The following is a 22,708-nucleotide window of genomic DNA, read 5'->3' as shown; positions in this document are numbered from 1 at the left end:
ATGTTATTGGAAAATGTTTGTTACAATTTAATTTGAACAATATAAAGAAAAACGGAAAATAAAATATATAAATAAATAAATATACTACGACAATACACACACCGCCATCTAGCCCCAAAGTAAGCGTAGCTTGTGTTATGGGTACTAGGATAGCTGATGAATATTTTTATGAATATAATACACATAAATACTTATAATATACAGATAAACACCCAGACACTGAAAAACATTCATGTTCATCACACAAGCATTTTCCAGTCGATCGAACCCACGGCCTTGGACTCAGAAAGCAGGGTCGCTGCCCACTGCGCCAACCGGCCGTAATGAGTTGAAAAAAAAAATGTTCAGACAACCTGGGTCTCAATTAAGTCATGTCCTTCAAATGCTAGTTTTAATAAAAACCCGAATAAAAATAATTATTAATAATTTATATCTTAATGTTATTATAATAAATAGGTTTGTCTTCCAGCATGTTTAAACTGTGATGCTTCGGGTCACAAGCGCCCCACACCTGGCCTATATCCATCTCGCTCACACCGGCAGGTATCGCGCCTTGGGGCTGCAGCTGTCCCTGTCGCACGAAAACAATATTCAATTAATCTTTCAATTATGAAGTTGACATATTAATTTGTAATTTGCACTTATAAATTATTTATATATGACATAGTAGGAAAGTAGAGATTTTGGAAGCTATAAATTGTTGTACGGAATATTCTTGACTGCAATCTCACCTGGTGGTAAGTGATGATGCAGTCTAAGATGGTGTAGCGGGCTAACCTGTTAGGAGTATGGTAGTCATACCCCTAATCGGTTTCTACGCGACATCGCACCGGAACACTAAATCGCTTAGCGGCACGTCTTTGTCGGTAGGGTGGTAACTAGCCACGGCCAAAGCCTCCCACCAGACCAGGCCAGAGAAAATTCAGAAATTGCCCCTGCCGGAAATCGAATCCGGGACCTCTTATTTTAATTCACAGCGCTCACCATTGCTCCAGGGGTTCGTCGAAAAATTGTATAGTAACCTAGCCTCAAATAATTGTGTTTTAACACATTGTTTAAATGTACGCATTGGTAGGTCGGTGTATGAATGTATGAATGAATGAATGAATGAATGAATGAATGAATGAATGAATGAATGAATGACTGAATGAATGAATGAATACACTTTTTTTGTACACCACAGAGAAAATTTACAGAGATACAAATACAACAGCACAATAAGGTAGAACGTACAATTTGGCGGTCTTATCGCTAAATAGCGATCTCTTCTAGGCAACCAAAGGCATACAAGAAAATGTACTGTGTCACTTATGTAACATTCATTACCTGTGTTACCAAAAAAAAAAAAAAAAAGTGTGCGTACTTATGTACACGCGTTCGAAGTTATACTTCTCAGGCGTAACAAGAAAAAAACTTTTAATTTTTTTTATTTTTCGCCTTATTCTACGTTTGTAGAAAAAACGATACTAACTATAGAGAAAAGGTATGTAATACATTGAAAGTTTATTTAAATATCACAAATGAATACAGATCGTGAATACAGTTGTCAGTTCTCACGCATACATACGTGGATGTCCTTACTTTTACTTTGTTGACTATAGCTAACTTCGGGGAGTCGGTTCTTCGTGACGGTGCGCGCGCGCATCGCAAAAATTTACTCACATCATTTTTCCATAACGCGCCGAAAGAAGTATAACTTAAAAAATGTAATCAATAAACACTCACCGGTCTGTCCGCGCGCCGCTTTCCCCGAGAACGCTTCGGCCATGGCTTCTTGAGGTGCACATAAGTCACGTGGGCGCGTTTCTCGCTCGAATGCTTAAAACATTTGCCGCACATCTCGCATTTGAACGGCTTGAGGCCAGTGTGGATCTGGAAAAGATTTTGTATTGAAATTTCTTCAGAAGCGTGATCTGATACAAGATTTAACGCAAACGTGTCGCGATAAAGAAACAAACGCTGATATGGTGAGCAAGAACTACAAGCGTGCCTAGACCGCTTGTAGTTCTTGCTCACCATATCAGTGAAGCGTAAGTTAGTGAAATCCTGACGCCTGCTAAGTTCAACCATTTCATTATATATTATATATGGTTTAAGCCCTAAATAAAACAAAATTTTAAAAAAAATGGACTGTAACAATATAAATATTAGAAGCAAACATAAACTCCAGCTTGTACAGTTTACTAGGCTACATAAAATTGCTATTTCATTCAAGGGCAATTGTATATTATTTTATAACAAATTACCGAATGATATATCTGAGAGCTTACAGAAAGATCCTATTATAACATTAACGATTACTTAAACGATAAAAAAGCTTGGGTGTGAATTGCTCTAACTTCATAGCGAAAGATAAATTTACTGTGAGATGGTGATAACAAAAAAAAATACCCGGCTAAGTTTGTTGTGGGCTCTTCTTAGACCAGGGCGCGTTTGGAACCCTCGTAGCTTTAGGTTTAAGTTGGCGAACGAATTTATCACCATCCCTTTACAATTATGTAAATATATTATATGTATGAACGCTTTAGAAGTACCTGTGATAGGCCTACATGAATAAAGAAGTTTTGAATTTGAATTTGCTCACAGTTTTTTCCTACCGTACGTTTGCATTGGCTAGCGATGATCGTTGATTTTTGTAATTTTGTATCTATGTGTGTTTTCCAGTTTAGTTTGGAGTCTATCGTTTACTCCAAGGTACTCTACCTCGGTTGAAAGATTTAGACGTGATAGGTAGTCTGGATATTTTTTTCATACGCATTTCCCCGAATAGTGACGTAACAAAATAAAAAATAAAGTAGACAAATTTTGCAATTTTGAACCTTAAGAATATGTGTACAAAGTTTCATGAGGATCGGTTAAGTAGTTTTTGCGTGAGAGCTTAACAAACAAACTTACATTGGCATTTATAATATTGTTTGTTTGTTTGTTTGTTTTAAGTCTTTATTGCACACACACATTTTATATAAATTAAACACAAATACAGAAGAAACAAAAAAAAATAAAAAATAAATAGAGCGTGCAAAGGCGGTCTTATTACTAAAGCGATCTCTTCCAGACAACCTTTGACGTTAGGAAAAAAAACGAAGAAACGGGTTGGTAGGAAGCAATTTCAGTATAAAAAATATAAATACATAAATTATACTACGACACTACTACACACATTGCCATCTAGCCCCAAAGTAAGCGTAGCTTGTGTTATGGGTACTAAGTGTCTGATGAATAATTTTATAAATAGTATACATAAATACTTATAAAATACAGATAAACACCCAGACACTGAAAAATATTCATGTTAATCAAACAAACATTTGCCAGTTGTGGGAATCGAACCCACGGATGTCAGATTAAACCATGCCGCACTATGCTTGTTAAAAGACAATTTCACAATGCTAGCTGTACCCTTTATAACAAAATTAATTTTACATTAAATATATATCCTTTAACTGTCCATAAATGTAGGAGTGCTATTATACATTGGCTTAGGAATCTATCCTACAGTGATGTAGAAAAGATAATAAAATGATTCTTCCTACTTCAACAGATTTTTAAAAAAAGGCCCAAACTATAGACATGCACATACACACACAAACACACACACACTCACACACAAATGCACACACACACACACACCCGCACTAAATAAGTCGCTGCATGTTTTTATTATTTTAATTGACTCTTATTCTCTTTTTTTTTTTTATTGGCATTTACTGTGTTCTACTTTTGTCTTATTGGTGCTATACATTTATTGTTGGAGGTGGGCGTTAATTGTTGCGACACAGTTTATACTACTGCAACAGTTATCGTGGCACCATGTTTATTGTGTCAATTCTGTACCCTTACCAATATTCTGAATAAATGAATAAATGAATAAACTAAATACTATAATATTATATAGATAAGCAGCAGGCAGGGAATTCCAGAGTCTGACACAATTAACCGTAAAAGTACCGTAGTATAGTAGTAACTATAGTATTAGAAGGGATAGAGGATTATAAGTATGGAGGGTAGAGGTAAGGAGAGTCATCTTATATGGGAGAAAAGTTGAAAAAGTGTCCAGTTGTTGCGCTAAATAACAGTTCAAAAATCCTCCACAATGGCGCTGGTGGATGCACAGGGTATGGTATGAATGTAGCAATCGTAGATGAATTGAAGTATGCCGAGTTAAAAAATTTAATGTCATTATCGACTAAAGTAGTTAATTATTGAGAATTTCAACAACTTACGTTGTACAAAATATTGTGGTAAATATAACCTTACTTCCTTGTATCTCCATACTTCCTTGTTTATTTTTCAAGCCTACTCTAACAATATTTATATTTGGCGCTTCTTTTAAGAGTTACCCTGATGCAAATGTGGCGCCATCCTAATTTAATACATTTTGACGACACTTTTTCATATACACAGATGACTCTCCTTACCTCTACCCTCCATAATTATAAGTGTTATTGTCTCACCACCATATGCCTCTGTCGGTTGCTGTGCGTTGAGAAGCTCTTCCCGCACAGATTGCACACATACGTGGCGCGTATCTGGCTGTGTACCCGCCGGTGTGCCACCAGACGCTGTTTCATACGGAAGGACTTCCCGCACGCGTCGCACGCGAACGGACGCTCGCCCGTGTGTACCCAGCGGTGGTCTTTAAGGAGCGCGTAGCTCTGGAAATAGAAACACAATTTTTTATTAGTGTTTTCACCTACACTTGGAGGAATTCTCAATTTCATAAATTTAAGATGCATATAAAAAATTTCGGAACCACGGAAGTCGTGGCCTGAGCGCTTTCTCTAATTAAACTACGGCTCTCCTACCGTCGATGCCGAAATTAGTATATGCCTTTCATATATGGAGGGTAGAGGTAAGGAGAGTCATCTGTGTATATGAAAAAGTGTCGTCAAAATGTATTAAATTAGGATGGCGCCACATTTGCATCAGGGTAACTCTTAAAAGAAGCGCCAAATATAAATATTGTTAGAGTAGGCTTGAAAAATAAACAAAGAAGTATGGAGATACAAGGAAGTAAGGTTATATTTACCACAATATTTTGTACAACGTAAGTAGTTGAAATTCTCAATAATTAACTACTTTAGTCGATAATGACATTAAATTTTTTAACTCGGCATACTTCAATTCATCTACGATTGCTACATTCATACCATACCCTGTGCATCCACCAGCGCCATTGTGGAGGATTTTTGAACTGTTATTTAGCGCAACAACTGGACACTTTTTCAACTTTTCTCCCATATAAGATGACTCTCCTTACCTCTACCCTCCATACTTTCACATCAGTCTTATAGCGACTGTAGCGCCATCTAGTAGGAAACGTTGCAGTTTCGATCTACTTTTTCAAAGGTCCATATTACAATGAGACACGTTTGAAACAAGAGATGACACATTGCTTTTTTATAATTTTTATTAGTCAAGTCCGTAGCACTACTGCTATGAAAACATCGAACCTGAAACATCCGGCCGCAGGACTCGCACATGAACGGCGATTTCATCGAAGGGTACTTGGTTCGATTCTTGTCCGGATGGTGCCGCCTGAAGTGACCGTGGTACGCTCTGGAATCCTCCAGTTGCATGCCGCACTGGAATTAACAGAATAAGATAAAATATATGTTTTCTCGACAGCCGATTGGCGCAGTGGGCAGCGACCCTGCTTTCTGAGCCCAAGGCCGTGGGTTCGATTCCCACAACTGGCAAATGTTTGTGTGATGAACATGAATGTTTTTCAGTGTCTGGGTGTATATCTGTATTTTATAAGTATTTATGTATATAATTCATGAAATTCTTCATCAGTCACTTAGTACCCATAACACAAGCTACGCTTACTTTGGGGCAAGATGGCGGTGTGTGTAGTGTCGTATTATATATTTTTTTTTTTTTTTAAATTAATGTTTAAAATATATGTTTCCATTTTTGACCATATATAATGAGAACTCCATAGACTAGTCTAAAGAATATTATAATCTGCCAGCGACAGCCATTAAAAGCTGATCTTTTTCAGTACTGTGTACACACCATAGAAAAATGTATTATTCATTAATCGTAAACTTTCCTCAATAATTTTATTAAAGCGAAAAACAGTAAATGTGAAAATGCAGATCTCCCTTATCTGAGATGCAGATAGAATTAATTTTATGTTATGACAAAACGTAGCTTTTTTTTTCATAAAATAAAACCAAAGAGTATGTAAACATGAAGTGAAACCACAAACATCTTTGACAGTTAATAAAACCACGATTTCCATGGTGTTTTTAATAAGAATGCCCATGAAGTTAATATAAAGTTTATAAAGACGCATGCTTCTGAGATCTTACATGAAAATATAACGAACTTTTGTCTTCTATATTAATTATATTTACGAAATCCGGATATAACAAAATCTTAACTCTATGCATTCTATTATATTTTATTCGATTTAAAGTAATTACCTAAACCGTATAATTTCTACAATAACGTAGAGTTTACAAAAAAATATATATATTAATCTCTAATAATAAATCTTTGACACCAAAGAGAAAATAGATTATATATAGTAGATTATGTCACACGTATGCTAACTTGTACCTTACAGCCGAGGCGGTGTTATGCGCGCGAGTTGTAAGCGAGCGTGATAATTAGCAAATATTAATTAGAGAAAATAGCGTGAGGTTTTTATTTCGCGCGCTCATGGTCGTGTATTACTATACACGACCATGATCGCATGACAGCCTAAATTAAAAATATAATATTTAGTAAGTATAACATAAAGTACTTACCTAAACCGCATAATTTCTACAATAACGTGTTAGAGAAGAAATCGAAAATCTTTTGAAACCAAAGAGGTTACAGACATTGCGTTAGCAACTTCAAACCACAATATCTTCATTTCCTGACTTTACTAAAAAGTAAACCTGAAGAAGGAAATGTTAAGCAATTCATACTCAACACATCAACTGAATTTCATTATTAGACGCAAGAAAAAACTCAACAAAATTTTGTCGGGTTGTTCGCCATTGTTCATTCCAATCATACATTTATCAACGCATCAAAAGTGCCATCTATGTGCCTATTTGAATAAAGAAATATTTGACTTTGACTTTAACTTTGCATTTTGAAGAAATGGGAATTACCTGCTCACAGGATATGGGCCCCTCAGCCTTCCTTATCTGACTTGGGTACATTCTCCTCTCGTTTCTCTCCGAGCAGTCCGGTTTCGACTTCTCCTTCATCTCCCTCGACTTCCTGCCCTTCGACTTCTCCTTTATGTCATCGTTGTGCTTCGCCGAGACCTGCCGATGCCTCTTGTACGCAGCTTCGGACACGAACCGGACGTTGCAGAGTTCGCATAGTGGACCGTCCTCTGGTATCTGAAACATGGTAATTTACTTCAAATAAAAAACGCGGCTTGGCAGTAAAACCGTAATATGCCGTCACGGTAAACGGCGTGACGCTCTCTTGTGAGGTCATGCGTCCACTGCATATTTATCTACTATGGTGATAGCGCATTGTGCAGGAGCTCGACTTCACTTGCGGGGGGCAGAGTTCGTATCGCAGCACGCACCTCTAACTTTTTATTATAATAAAGCATTGTTAAGAATTAAAAAATCAATCAATGAATGATAGAAATAAAATAAAATCTCTTTATTGCTTTCATATTTGCTAGAAACAGCGTAGTATAAATAAAACAACCAGTTATACATTTGCACGATGTCTAACAATAGAGCAAAGTTATGTGCGTTTTAAGTAATAAAAATATCACTTGTCCCTTGTGAAGGAAAACATCGTGAGAAGATGGTGATCCATATTGTCAAAGGCCAAATGATTTTAAATGTGCTATTATTTCTGATTTGGCAGGCAATTCGGACTGCGCTTTTGGTTTGTAATTTTCAGTTTTCTTTTGTTATTTTATAGTTTTCTTATTGTAATATTACTTTTGTTTGGTTTTTTGTATTTTTATTATAGTTTGTAATGTTAAAATTGGTCATTTTGTAGTTAATGCTGTGCACACCTTTAAATTTTCCTTTACTGTGTATTGTGAACAAGCTGTTGGTGTCCCTTTAATAAATAAAATAAACATATTCATCAGTCATCTTAGTACCCATAACACAAGCTACACTCACTTTGGGGCTAGATGGCGTTGTGTGTATTTTAGTATATTTATTTATTACATTATTAATATTTAATTCACATACAATGTTCTTTGTTTCTAAGGCTTTTCTATTATAATGAGAAGTTTTTAGTTTTCTTTTGGTATTTTAAAGTTTTCTTATTGTAATATTACTTTTGTTTGACTTTTTGTATTTTTATTATAGTTTGTAGTGTTAATATTGGACATTTTGTAATTAATGCTATGCACACCTTTAAATTTTCCTTTACTGTGTATTGTGAACAGCTGTTCTTTTAATAAATAATTAAAAAATATAAAATAAAATAAAAATATTCATCAGTCATCTTAGCACCCATAACACAAGCTACACTCACTTTGGGGCTAGATGGCGTTGTGTGTATTGTCTTAGTATATTTATTTATTTTATTATGAATATTTTATTCACAATGTTCTTTGTTTCTAAGGCTTTTCTATTATAACGAGAAATGTGAGACCATCTCAATACTAACATCTCTGTCATCGAGTCTGTGTTTGAGCTTCTTGTGTAGATCGATTCCCTTCTCGCTCACGAAGGAATATCCGCACAGTGCGCAGACGAAGTCGGAAGGATGTTTTATGCGGATGTGACCCATGTAGGTAGTGAATTTACTGTGAAAAAAAAAATTTTATGTCAGTTTTTGGAGTTTACTCCTTAAGAATAGATTTTAATATATAAGGCGCCCGGTATGAGAAAAATGTGAGGAGTAAAATCTACTAATGAATGACCTCGTTACGGTTTCGCTTTGCGAGGTTGCATGCCCGGCAACCGTGATGCGCAAACATGCAACGTCGCTTTTGTTTAATTAACTTATTTTTCCTATTTAAGTTACCAAGGAAACCGAATAATATCTAGATAAAGAAACAAACACATAAATGTATAGGACTGAGTGAGATAGAAAACATAATATTTTTTTTTACCTATTCTAGTTACCATGGAAACTAAATAATAAACATTACATTTATCCTAATAGTTCTGTTACTCTACATCCACCTCAATCTCCCGTAGGCTACTTATAAGGAGTTACACTTCCGCCGTGTGTGAATAAATTGCACAGGATTTTTAATTTACCCTTTCATATGGTATTAAATTTTATTCAGCTAAATAAACTCTTTTTGTGTATGTTTCCACAATCGTACTTAAGTAGTAAACTCCAGTCGTGCGTCGGAGCTGACACACACTTTTTTTTTTTTCTTTATACTACGACAATACTTTGACAGCCGGTTGGCGCAGTGGGCAGCGACCCTGCTTTCTGAGTCCAAGGCCGTGGGTTCGATTCTAACAACTGGAAAATGTTTGTGTGATGAACATGGATGTTTTTACTTGTCTGGGTGTTTGTCTGCATATTATTTATAGGTATGTGTATTATTCATAAAAAAAATATTCAGCAGCTATCTTAGCACCCATAACAGAAGTTACGTTTAGTCAAAGAAAAAGTCACAGTCAATAATATCTTTATTCAATTAGGCCCACAGGTGGCACTTTGGATGCGTACGTCCTGGTCTAAGAAGAAGCCCACAACAAACTTAGCCGGGTGTTTTGTTTTTTGTTATCACCATCTCACAATCTCATTTGAAATTATTAGAAATGTATTAACGTAATCTTATAGAAAAGTCCTATTATAGTGTTAAGGACTACGTCAACGATAAAAATGCTTGGGTGTAAATTATTGCTCTGACCATAAAGAAATATTTGACTTTGAATAGCTTAAAAAAAGAATTCTTATCATATCACTTAAATTCACAGCGCTCGCCGTTGCGCCGGGGAGGTCGCGAAGAAAAATGAAAAGTAATATAAAAAACTCACACAAACTCATCCGGGCAGTGGGGGCACTGGTATTTGGTGCCTCTATGCCACCTCTCGTGCAGTCTTGCGGTTTGTCTGTGCGTAGTGATGTACGGACAAGAGTTGCAGCTGAATCTCTGCGTATGGTGTGCGGTAATGTGCTTTCTCAATGCGTGCGGATGTTTGAAATGCGTCTTGCATATATCGCATTCGTACTCGCCGCATTGCTGGAAAATGCATTAAATAATAAACAAATAAATAAATATACTACGACGATACACACATCGCCATCTAGCCCCAAAGTAAGCGTAGCTTGTGTTATGGGTACTAAGATGACTGATGAATATTTTTATGAATACTTATAATATACATATAAACACCCAGACACTGAAAAACATTCATGTTCATAACACAATCATTTTTCCAGTTGTGGGAATCGAACCCACGGCCTTGGACGCGGAAAGCAGGGTCGCTGCCCACTGTGCCAATCGGTCGTCAAAAAAATATATATATAAATAATAATTATAAATAAGTATTAAAAGTTTATAAAAAAATAATGAAAAAAATGGCTATTGTGATCACTGTCTCCTATTCTCAATTTGAATTAAAAAAAAAAGTTTTGCTAATCCGTCTATACATCGTTTAATTTAAAAAAAAACATGTGTGTACTTATGTACACGCGTTAGAAGTTATACTTCTTTGGCGTGAAAAGATAAAAATCCATTCAAAAATTTTATCTCTCGCCTTATTCTACGTTTGTAACAAAAACGACACTAAAAATAGAAAAAAGGTATTTAATACATTGAAAGTTTTATTATAATGCATTATGTATAATATTTTAATTATATATAATAATTATATGTGTAGTATTAGAATTTATACCATGTAGTTTAGATTGCTATATTTTTATGTAGGTAGAAATTTTTATTGCCGCACCAACCCGTTCCTTATAAGGACTATTTTCGCCAAAGGTTGTCTGGGAGAGATCGCTTTAGCGATAAGACCGCCTTTGAACACCTAAACGAGTTTTTTTATTATTTTTTATTTGTAAATGTGTTTCTCTTTGTATTTGGTTTTTGTGTGTGCAATAAAGAATATAATAAAAATAATAATGATATATATTATTTTCTTTATTGCATTATCAAGTTAAATAAAGTTTATTTAAATATCACAAATGAATACATATCGTGAACACAGTTGTCAGTTCTCACGCAAACATACGTAGATTTTCTTACTTTTATTTGGTGAGTATAGCTAAAAAAAGTGAGCTGGCGGACAATGTATTCCCCTCTCACTCGGGTTCGCAACTAACTTCCTGTTAAAATCGCGTAACCATGTGCCCGCGCAATTCGTTACACCGTATAATTTCACTCCAATGACTTTCTTCTAACGCCGCTAAAGAAGTTGTACTTCTTCAAAAAACCATAATGCATTAGAAATAGATATGGCGTGTAAAAGAAAAACGTTAAATTGCTATTAAATTTTGGCCATACGTCGTTAAAGAAGTTTCACTTCAATATTAAGGATTACTTGTACGATAAAAAAGCTTGGGTGTGAATTGCTCTAGCTTCATAGCTTAATAAAGATAATCTGTGAGATGGTGATAACAAAAAAAAAAAAACTTGGCTAAGTTTGTTGTGGGCTCTTCTTAGACCAGGGTGCAAATTCAAATTCAAAATTCAAAATTCATTTATTTCAAGTAGGCCTAATATAAGCACTTTTGAAACGTCAAGTCTGTCTGTTTGTAGTGATTCTACCACCAGTTCGGAAGGCAGATTCTACCGAGAAGAAGCCGGCAAGAAACTCAGCAGTTGCTCTTTTCCAACATCAACAATTTACATTTTACATTTTAACATTTATTTTTTTATCTTGTGAGAGCTGAAACCGGAGCCGGATGCTTCCAAGCAACCTTGTCATTAAAAAATTCATCAATTGTATAGTAACCTCGCTGTAATAAATGTGTTTTAACAAATTCTTTAAACTTGTGCATTGGCAGGTCCAAAATCACCTTAGAACGTGCGTTTAGAACCCTCGTAGCTTTAGGTTTAAATTGGCGTACGAACTTATCACCATCCCCTTACAATTATGTAAACAAATATGTATGAACGCTTCATAAGTGCCGCTTCATAGGCTTACATGAATAAAGAAAATTTGAATTTGAATTTGAATCTTGAATTTGAAAAACACTTACGTTAGTATGCCTTGACATATGTCCGTTGTACGCTTCTTCGTCCAGGAACCCCTTGAAACACATCGTGCATTTGAACCTGGAGTTCTTATAGTTCGCAGACTCTTGCCTCTTCGTAATATCTGCAATCTGTTCATCGAAACTAAGGTCAGTTATAGTAAACAAAGTCTCGTTTAGATCGTTGTTCAATAACGGCTTCCTTCTGCGATCTATTTTAGGTTCGATAACTTTAACTTTGACTTTTTTGCTTTTAATTTTTTCTTTCTTCATAATTTTCTTGCGTTTAGTTTCCAAAGGTAAACTGTCGTCGGTTGAGTAATCGTTGAAATCATTATTCGCTGCAAAGTCCGCGTCGTTATCAGCGTTTTCGTGATTTAAGTTAACGTTACTCAGATCTTCGTTATTCAAGACACCGTTATTTAAATTACCTTCGATTAAATCATCGTTAATGCAATCTTCGTTATTTAAATTTACTTCATCTTTAGTGTCAACGTAATCTTCATCTGTGTAAGTGAAGTTTTCATCTTTGACTGTTACTTGGTCTTTTAAGTTGATGTCGTCTAAAACTGTAGTATTTTCCTGAACGTCGTCTGAAACGTATAAATCGTAACTATCAGGTTCAAACAGTTTTCGAACTATGTTTGACGATAGATCGTGTTCTTGACGATTTATTGTTTGTATATTCTGTATTGTTATCTGAAATTTATTGAATGTTTTAATCGAAATCGTATTCTTAGTTCGTCCGAGGAAGTACTACCGCCACGCATATTTCAGCCGCTAAGCTAGTAACTTCAGTTTTAAGTTTACGAATGTATTTATCGCCATCACTATGGAGGGTAGAGGTAAGGAGAGTCATCTGTGTATATGAAAAAGTGTCGTCAAAATGTATTAAATTAGGATGGTGCCACATTTGCATCAGGGTAACTCTTAAAAGAAGCGCCAAATATAAATATTGTTAGAGTAGGCTTGAAAAATAAACAAGGAAGTATGGAGATACAAGGAAGTAAGGTTATATTTACCACAATATTTTGTACAACGTAAGTTGTTGAAATTCTCAATAATTAACTCCTTTAGTCGATAATGACATTAAATTTTTTAACTCGGCATACTTCAATTCATCTACGATTGCTACATTCATACCATACCCTGTGCATCCACCAGCGCCATTGTGGAGAATTTTTGAACTGTTATTTAGCGCAACAACTGGACACTTTTTCAACTTTTCTCCCATATAAGATAACTCTCCTTACCTCTCCCCTCCATAGCCATCACTACTCACTATTATATGTAGATTAAATAAATACTCACAGATTTGTGTTTTTTGACCAGGCCCAACATAAGTGAGTGTGCACGCATGCTTTTATTCCTGAATTTGTTGAAGTTCATTAGTCTTTGCGCACACTCGCCGCATAATGTTTTAGGCATCTTTTCTTTATTTTCCAACTACAAAATAAACCTATGATTACGAAACTTCAACTGAACAATAAAATAAAATACGATGAAGTGAGTCTGTCTTTCGGGGTTCGAATCCCAGGACGCGCCTCTAACTTTTTTTATTCCACTACAAGTTTGCCCTTGACTGCAATCTCACCTGGTGGTAAATGATGATGCAGTCTACGATGGTAGCGGGCTAACCTGTTAGGGAGTATGGTAGTCATACCCCTAATCGGTTTCTACGCGACATCGCACCGGAACACTAAATCGCTTAGCGGCACGTCTTTGTCGGTAGGGTGGTTACTAGCCACGGCCAAAGCCTCCCACCAGACAAAACTCTTTCTAAGTTATGTGCGTTTCTAGGAATTAAAATATCACTTGCTCCAACGGTGAAGGAAAACATCGTGAGGAAACCTGCATGCCTGAGAGTTCTCCATAATGTTCTCAAAGGTGAGTGGAGTCCACCAATCAGCACAGATGTCAAGTTTTTCTGTTAAGAATTCTCAATACCAGTTCATCAACCCATAACCGGCCCACAAGGCACAGGTCTCCTCCTACAATGAGAACCCTTCTCTTTGTGGGAGGAGACTGTGACCGTGGGCCGTAGTCCGCCACGCTGGCCCAGTGCACTGATTCGAACTCGGCCCCAAAATTGAAGCTTACTGAGCTATCATCGCTTCACAATACTGTATACATTATTAGTATATAGGGGGTATTCCATGCCAAATCGACCACTTTTGAACCTTACCCCTTTAGATTTCGCTGATTTTTTTTTATCTACTCGATGAAAGACGTTTTTCACAATTTTTTCAATTTTTTTTATCCAACCCAAAAAAAGTTATGAAGCTTTCAAAAAAATGGCTCTTTTATTTTCAAATAGCCATAACTCTCTCAAAAATTGACCTTTCGGGACGTTTTTTTTTTCAAAATTTTTGTTTTTAATTGAATTTTTCGAAAAAAAAAAAAATTTAACATGATCGCTTCTATGAAATAATCGCGTTTTTTGTATAAAATCTTTATTTTTTCGAAGTTCGTCGTTCAAAAAAATTTTTTTTTTTCTCAAAAAAAACTTCAATCAATTCTACAATTATCCCCGTGTATTCCAGAGAGGGCTGATTTTTTTTTCTATTTATTTTTTCATGGAATACCCCATAGGCATATGTAGATAAAGTCCTGTTAGGGCATTGCAATATGGTTGAAATTATTTTAAACTGTTTTCCTTTTTATCATACACTAGCGTACCCGGCCCGCTTCGCCGAGCTATATTTTGCTTTATTTTATTTAAACAATAAACTTACATCATTACATTTTAAATTACAGTCTCATAATATATTAAATCATTTATTTCTCTCCGTATTCATTCTCTTCTATTCTCTTCTCGAGCGGGTGAAGATCATTATCTACACCCATCACCCAACAATAGAATATCACCATAGTAAATAAAAGCTGTATTTGACAGTTCAAACATAGGAGTGCTCCGATCGTCACCAAACTTTACAGGATTATTCGCCAGGTCAATCCGGAGATTCCCTGAAAGTTTCATTGAAATCGGTCCAGCCGTTTCGGAGCCTATACGGAACATACCCACACACTTTTTCTTTAATATATATAGATATACTAAAGTTATTTTGTGTGGATTAGCGATAGCGATTTGTAATTACATATATTAAATGGGATCTTAATTAAAATAATTTCAATTAAATGTAAGCTTTTTTTTTTTTTATAAACTGCAAGAGCATTTACAGTCAAGATTATTGGAGCAGGTCTAATTTATAATAGCCAGTGCTAGATAATGTCGTTTTAGTGTCGAAATGACAAAAAAATAGAAGTAAATAAAAAGTATTACGATTGCATTTAAAATTAAATCTTAAGCATTTAAATCTAGATTAAAAGAACCATAATAGTATAATTTGAGAGCCTCCCTCTCTCAGATTAGATGATATTTGACTCAAACCCCTTGAAAATCTCACGTATTTTATGAAAGCCCCCTCCAAGTTATCATTTATTGAATAATAATGACATTTGTTTATTGAGGGATTTTTAAGTTTCCGATAATAATATCGTTCTCAGTGTTTTCAATGACATCTGGTAGTTTATTAAATATATATACATAGTTGACAGGACAGAATGCTACTATTTATCACAGTAAAACAACGGCTCATACGGGATTTGTAAAAAAAAAACAGTAATGACAGCAGCCGAAAAATGTGGACAAAAGCTAGTAAATAAATAAAATTAAACTTACCACAAAACCTGTTAAGTTTTTGTATGGTTCTTTCAAATGATATTTATTCAATGGATACATTTTTCTGTCAGTGTCGAGGCATATTAAGCATACCTAAAACAAAGTATTGATTGGTTTTTTTTATTCTACTACAAGTTAGTCCTTGAATGCAATCTCAAATGATGAGATGAGACACACACACACACACACACACACACACACTCACACACACACACACACACACACACACACACACACATTCAAAATTAAATTTTCCTTAGTTTCAACGATCAATCTCCTTTGTTCCTTCTCCATCTACAAGACATTGGCAAAGCACCTTGTGCCCAGTTGGCATAGATAAAAGCCGTAAACAAGAATTGAATTGAACGTCAAAGGTTGTCTGGAAGAGATCGCTTTAGAGATAAGACCGCCTTTGCACTGCCTATTTTCTATTCTAAATTTCTTCTGTATATTACTTTGCATAAAATGTGTGTGTGCAATAAAGATTTCAAACAACAAACAATGACTTACATGTATGACTAAAGGCACAGCCTCGGCCCTGACTTTCCTAGTGCCAGTTTTAGTCTCATAGAAGTCATCGTATAAGAAGTGTTGGGAACAGACCACTGCACGGGCAGGTAGGCTCGCATCATCTTTGTTTAACGCTTGCAACCAGGATTTACGAGGACCAGGCTCTAGTGGGAACCTGAAACATATTCATCATCACCTATTAACATCTGTCAGTGACACCACCTAGTATCAGCAATATACAAGTTCCATTGGAGCTAGATGGCACACGCAGGCTTTTATTGTTATTCCACTACAAGTTAGCCCTTGATTGCTGAATCTCATCTGGTGGTAAGAAATGACGCAGTCTAAGATGGTAGCAGACTAACCTGTAAGAGAGTATAAGAGAAATATTAAACCAATACCACATGCAGGTTTCTTCACGACGTTTTTCTTTCACCATTATAGTATGTGATACATACTTAACTTCTTAAAACGTACCTAAATAACTACGAAAACCGGGTATCGAACTCGGTGCTCGCGAAAGTTAGGGCGACGTTTTAACCGCTAGGTCAGTAAATAAGTGTAAGGTCAGTAAGTACGTAAATGGTATTCTTTACTGAAATTTTCACAAAAATACTTCATACTAATTTTAGACTTATACATAAACTATGTACTTACCTATGATAAGTTATTCCTTGCGACGTAGAGGCATTTCTTGAAGAATTGTAACAAAAGGGTACACAGCACCGCATTTTAAGCTGTATTTATTAATTTAATGTTTGTTTTGTTTATCCTAAGAACTCAACCGATCGTCAATAGTAAGAATGTCTACATAGTAAATTAAGTGTATGTTTTAGCTAGTAACATTCTACTCCTAATAATAAATCCAAATCAAATATTTGCATACAAAATATTTACTTTTAATTAAATTAATAAAATTAGGAAAATAATTCACAATTACTTTCCATACACAAAACGAAAACCACTCACCACAGACCAGTAAATAAAAGTATCACAGTTATTTTTATACCACAGAATATAACTCAATGTTTAATTGACACAATGCTCAATACACCATAGATAAAAACACAGACCTTTGATGAAAAAGATTATTCTTCCTAAAAAAATCGAAATAGAATCGAGAATATAGCGGAAAATAACTATGCTTTGCTTAGATGAAGGAGCTACTTTTTTAGTTTAGATATTAGTCTTTCATCTGAGTAACCCTTCTAATGCCTTCATATCTGATGCAACCACATCAAATGGACGCTTCGGCAATGGCTATCAACTGAGGAATATCGGCGAAGACATGTCGCTTGTGATTTAAGATTCTAATATGTAAAGGTACAATACACTGAACAGATTCGTACCCTACCATCTTAGGTTGCATAATCTACCATTTCCGATCGGAAGGTTAAAACCTAATTTCGATTCTTCCAAACATAGTTGCTCTTTGGATTAGATACTTATTTGTCTTCAGAAAATACAAAATATTTTATGAAATACAGTACCATATTCCCGTAAAAAGAAATGGACTGTGAGCCTAACCGCCGCATTGAGGTTTCCGTTCCTTACAAAAACATATAAACAGTTTTATGTTGAAAATCAGTATTCGACTGCTTCCATCTGCCTTTCTAAGTGATTTTGAAGACTGAGTCCATATTATTTTATAACCATTTATTTCAAAAGTGGTAACTGAAATATAAGCGACAGACAAAGTCGCACCAGAGTTATTTTTTTACTGTTGTATAAGAACAAAATCACTTTTTAATGGGTAAAAAACACACGCGAAAACTTGAATTAATATTTTATTTGTAATTAAAATTACAACCATACTCATAGTTATCTACATAAAAACGTGACTGCCTTAAAATAATTTATACAGAAACTTAAATTGAAACCATTATTTTTTTTATAATAAAAAAGTAATATATGTAACTTATGAATTTATTCTATACAAAAAATACACCTACTTCCTAACCATCAAAAAAGCTACTGTTTAAAGCCTAGCCTCTAATAGTAAATGATTTGAATTCTCGGTAAAACCAACCATAATCTATCCAATAATAGAGCCCCGGCTTCGCACGGTTTTAAATTATTAAAAAAAAAGAACAAAATTACTGACTTCGATTAAAACAACTTTTGCAGCTGACTTATCGCACAAATTTTCTTTCACTTACTTATTTTACTTACATTAAATATTGCTTATGAATTTTACATTTTTTAAATACACTAAATTAATATAAGGACCGCCGGTTTGATGGACTACCTTGATATGCGGTTATTCTTTGTCTCCATTTCAAACAGACAAAACCAGTTTTGTGCGACACTGACATTTCATCAGCAGGGCTAGCTAACTTATCTCACTGCACATGACGAGATATTTATGTCTACCCGTTACTTGATTTTTTTTCTATAAAGAATGATGAGGTAATGAGTAGACATAACTATCTCGTGGCGCGCATCCTAGCCCTAATAGATTCACTGACGTCCATCGCGGTTACCTCCGAGCGTAGATCATCGATCAGTAGTCATACAATTAGTAATAGTTTAATATTGCGATTTATTTTTATTCATAAATTACTTTTAAATTACAGTCGCACTTCAGAGGTTGCAAAGTTGGGGTGCAACCAAGGGTTACAAACAACTGGTTGCACCCCAACGTAAGTTATCCAACATGACCTTTGTTTTTTTACCAAAGCCTCAACACAATTGTTGTGTATAATAACAACAACAAAACTTTAGTTTTATGTCATGAGTTTTTCGGGCGTTGACAACAGTACTGACACGCAATCGCGTTCCATTGAATAAGAATGTATTCAAAGTATATTTATTGAAGCGTTGATAGTGCATTGGATAGGAGTTCGACTTCACTTTCGGGGGGCAGAGTTCGAATCCCAGATCGCACCTCAAACATTTCTAAGTTATGTGGGTTTTAAGTAATTAGCCGAGTGGCGCAGTGGGCGGCGACCCTGCTTTCTGAATCCAAGGTCGTGTGTTCGATTCCCACAACTGGGAAATGTTTGTGAATGTTTTTCAGTGTCTGGGTGTTTATCTGTATATTTTAAGTATTTATGTATATTATTCATAAAAATAATCATCAGTCATCTTAGTACCCATAACACAAGCTACGCTTACTTAGGGGCTAGATGGCGATGTGTGTATTGTCGTAAATTAAAAAAAAAAAAAAAAAAATATCAATTGTTAAAACGGTGATGGAAAGCATCGTGGGGAAACCTGCATGCCTGAGAGTTCTACATAACGTTCTTAATGATGTGTGGAGTCCAACCATACGCACTGGGCCAGAGTGGTGGACAACGGCCTCACCCCCCTTCGCATTGTGGGAGGAGACCTGTGCTATCGATTGATTCATTAGTTTTGAGATACAGAATCGGCGTTCAGACCAGAGATAGTTTGGAAATTATTCGGGATCGGACCCGGTTCTTCCCACTAATCAGACCACTGTGTCCAACATTGCGCTAGGGAGATTCGTTATTAAACCAAAAACATGAAATGATTGCACTAATTGACAGACAGTGAAACTCTTAATAGACTAGTCGAATTTGGGCTCAGAAGAATCAGTACGAGAAAATGAATTAAAGCTTTTTAAAACTAAATTAAAAAATAAAAAAAGTTGCCCATCACGGTTCTTCCGACAATAGTAAAACATAAGTTAATATAAGAATTCATAATTAACAAAAACCAATACGGAAAACATGGAGTTAAATAATAAAAAAAAAAAACAATGAAATATTTTAATTTTATACACGCACACACACGTTAGCGTAACGGCACAAGAGCGCCACGCCGTTTTCCGTAACGGCGATTTTAGTTTGGGTCGATTTTAATGCCATATTTGTAACAAAAAAAAATTAGTCCCAAAATGGCTCTCTTCCGATCACTCTAAAAACTCCCGGTCGTGATAAGGCTGCCTTTACACGACCGTCTTTACACCCTGACACCATGTTTACTTGTATTGTATCTTTGTGTTCTGTTGCAAGAAACTTATTATATCCATCTCTTTTCTTAACGCGAAATCCTTAGTACTCAATTTCCATTTCTTCGACAATTTCTTCTTTAAAAGTCTGCGAGGAGTCATCCTCCGATGTCACCAACGATTTAGTCTGCAATAAGAAAAATAGAAAAAAAACTGTTATTATTTCGTCCGCGTTTATTACAGTTTATTACAAATAACTTGGAAACCGTTTATTATCCTATGATAAAATTCAAAAACAATTAAGGCTTAATATAGCACTTTTGAAACGTCAAGTATGTCTGTGTGTAGTGACTCTACCACCGGTTCGGAAGGCAGATTCTACCGAGATGAAGCCGGCAAGAAACTCAGCAGTTGCTCTCTTCCAACATCAACAATTTACATTTTAACATTCATTTTTCTATCTTGTGAGAGCTGAAAGCGGAGCCGGACGCTTCCAAGCAACCTTGACATTAAGAAATTCATCAATTGTATAGTAAACTCGCTGTAATAAATGTGTTTTAACTTATGCATTGGTGGGTTCAAAATTAACTTAGGAATCATATTATAAAAGCGTATACTCAATCCCACAAATGACTTCTGTACCTTTCGCAGACGATATGCAGATGTCACTAATTTATGACCATTTCTTGTAAGTCGACTGTTTATATCCACTTTTTATTTAAAAAAAGATTTCTCTCGGAGTGATTCGCGTGATGGTTAGTTGAAATGATGATGGTCGGTTGAAACGATGATGGTCGGTCGAAATGATGATGGTCGGTTGAAACGATGATGGTCGGTTGAAACGATGATGGTCGGTTGAAATGATCAATGCCGGTTGAAATGATGATGGTCGGTTGAAATGATAATGGTCGGTCGAAATGATGATGGTCGGTTGAAACGATGATGGTCGGTTGAAACGATGTTGGTCGGTTGAAATGATAATGATGACTGTTTGATCAACTCACCCGGCCATCGTCGCGCTTCGTCCTGTGTCGCTTCGGCCAAGGCTTCCTTAGATGCACGTGTTCGTAGTGCGACTTCATCTCCGCCTTCTGGCGGTACGCAGTGTTGCATATCTCACACTTGAACCGCTTTTCGTCTGTGTGCACCTGTCGATATACGTATGAAGTTAGATTTTGCCATTTTATTACGCGTCGTTGCAATTTTAATTTTATTATTTGGATATACACGAGTCGTCGAGTTTTTAATTAAATTTCGTATGTATGCTACAATTGGAGGAAATTATTTGGTAATATAAAAAAAAAACACAAATACTCTGTATTGTTTAAAGTATTGATAAATAAAAGAAAAACTTCCCACAAGGCTTGCACTTACTATCAAATACGCACCTTGTTTAAGGCTTGAAGCTTTACATAATATACTATAAAAAAAATATTATTCCACTGCATGTTAGCCCGTCACTGCAATCTAAGATGGTAGCGGGCTAACCTGTTAGGGACTATGGTAGTCATATACCAAATTGGTTCCTACGCAACATCGCACCTCAACACTAAATCGCTTAGCGGGACGTCTATGTCGGTGGGGTGGTAATGAGCCACGGCCAAAGGCTCCCACCAGACCAGACCAAATTCAGAACTAAAAAATAAACAGACAGAAATAAAAAAAATCCCAAATTGCTCCACCCGGGGATCGAACCCGGGAACTCCTACTTAAACTCATAGCGCACACCGCTGCGCCACGGAGTTCGTCAAAACGAGTTCTCAGTAAAAAACTAAGGCTCATTAAAGTAAAGTAGCGGTGGCGTGCAGAGAGGGTATGCACAGGGTATGTAGATGATATAAAATCTCCAGTACGAGTTATAAATACTTAAGAGTTTTTTTAACTCTTAAGTATTGAATGAATGAATGAATGAATACACTTTTATTGTACACCACAGAGAAAATTTATAGAGATACAAATACAACAGCACAATAAGGTAGAACTATGGAGGGTAGAGGTAAGGAGAGTCATCTTATATGGGAGAAAAGTTGAAAAAGTGTCCAGTTGTTGCGCTAAATAACAGTTCAAAAATCCTCCACAATGGCGCTGGTGGATGCACAGGGTATGGTATGAATGTAGCAATCGTAGATGAATTGAAGTATGCCGAGTTAAAAAATTTAATGTTATTATCGACTAAAGGAGTTAATTATTGAGAATTTCAACAACTTACGTTGTACAAAATATTGTGGTAAATATAACCTTACTTCCTTGTATCTCCATACTTCCTTGTTTATTTTTCAAGCCTACTCTAACAATATTTATATTTGGCGCTTCTTTTAAGAGTTGCCCTGATGCAAATGTGGCGCCATCCTAATTTAATACATTTTGACGACACTTTTTCATATACACAGATGACTCTCCTTACCTCTACCCTCCATAGGTAGAACGTACAGTTTGTTTTTATTAAGTATTATTTATTTACTAAATCCTATTTTGGGATACAAGCGCCTATTATACGTATGTGC

The 22,708-nt window shown here is 35.6% G+C and overlaps 2 protein-coding genes across 4 annotated transcripts in view; both read right to left on the bottom strand.

Moving 5' to 3' along the window:
- Positions 1-296: 296 nt before the first annotated feature.
- LOC120635852 (zinc finger protein 595-like) lies at positions 297-17,185 on the bottom strand. Its single transcript, XM_039907044.1, has 12 exons — positions 16,946-17,185; positions 16,289-16,463; positions 15,779-15,871; positions 13,408-13,542; positions 12,103-12,795; positions 9,933-10,138; positions 8,599-8,737; positions 7,113-7,349; positions 5,454-5,585; positions 4,455-4,655; positions 1,726-1,872; positions 297-571 (listed from the first exon to the last, which is right to left on the bottom strand). The coding sequence occupies exons 1-12, from the start codon at positions 17,017-17,019 to the stop codon at positions 428-430; spliced, it is 2,376 nt and encodes a 791-aa protein (XP_039762978.1). The 5' UTR covers positions 17,020-17,185; the 3' UTR covers positions 297-427.
- Positions 17,186-19,502: 2,317 nt separating this feature from the next.
- Positions 19,503-22,708, bottom strand: part of LOC120635660 — a 41,459-nt gene continuing 38,253 nt past the window's right edge. For 2 of the 3 annotated variants that reach the window (XM_039906737.1, XM_039906739.1), the window contains exons 17-18: positions 21,209-21,352; positions 19,504-20,391 (exon numbers count right to left, since the gene is read on the bottom strand). In XM_039906737.1, coding sequence (XP_039762671.1) covers positions 20,308-20,391; positions 21,209-21,352 — 228 coding nt within the window. In that variant the 3' untranslated portion in view covers positions 19,504-20,307. Of the gene's footprint in view, positions 20,392-21,208; positions 21,353-22,708 lie in introns of all 3 variants that reach the window. The other variant, XM_039906740.1, reaches the window with a different exon arrangement.

Source organism: Pararge aegeria, chromosome 27 (genome assembly GCF_905163445.1).
Source record: "Pararge aegeria chromosome 27, ilParAegt1.1, whole genome shotgun sequence".
Classification (NCBI taxonomy): Eukaryota; Metazoa; Arthropoda; class Insecta; order Lepidoptera; family Nymphalidae; genus Pararge; species Pararge aegeria.
Note: the sequence above shows the minus strand (reverse complement) of the source record. Positions and strands in the feature narration are given on the sequence as shown.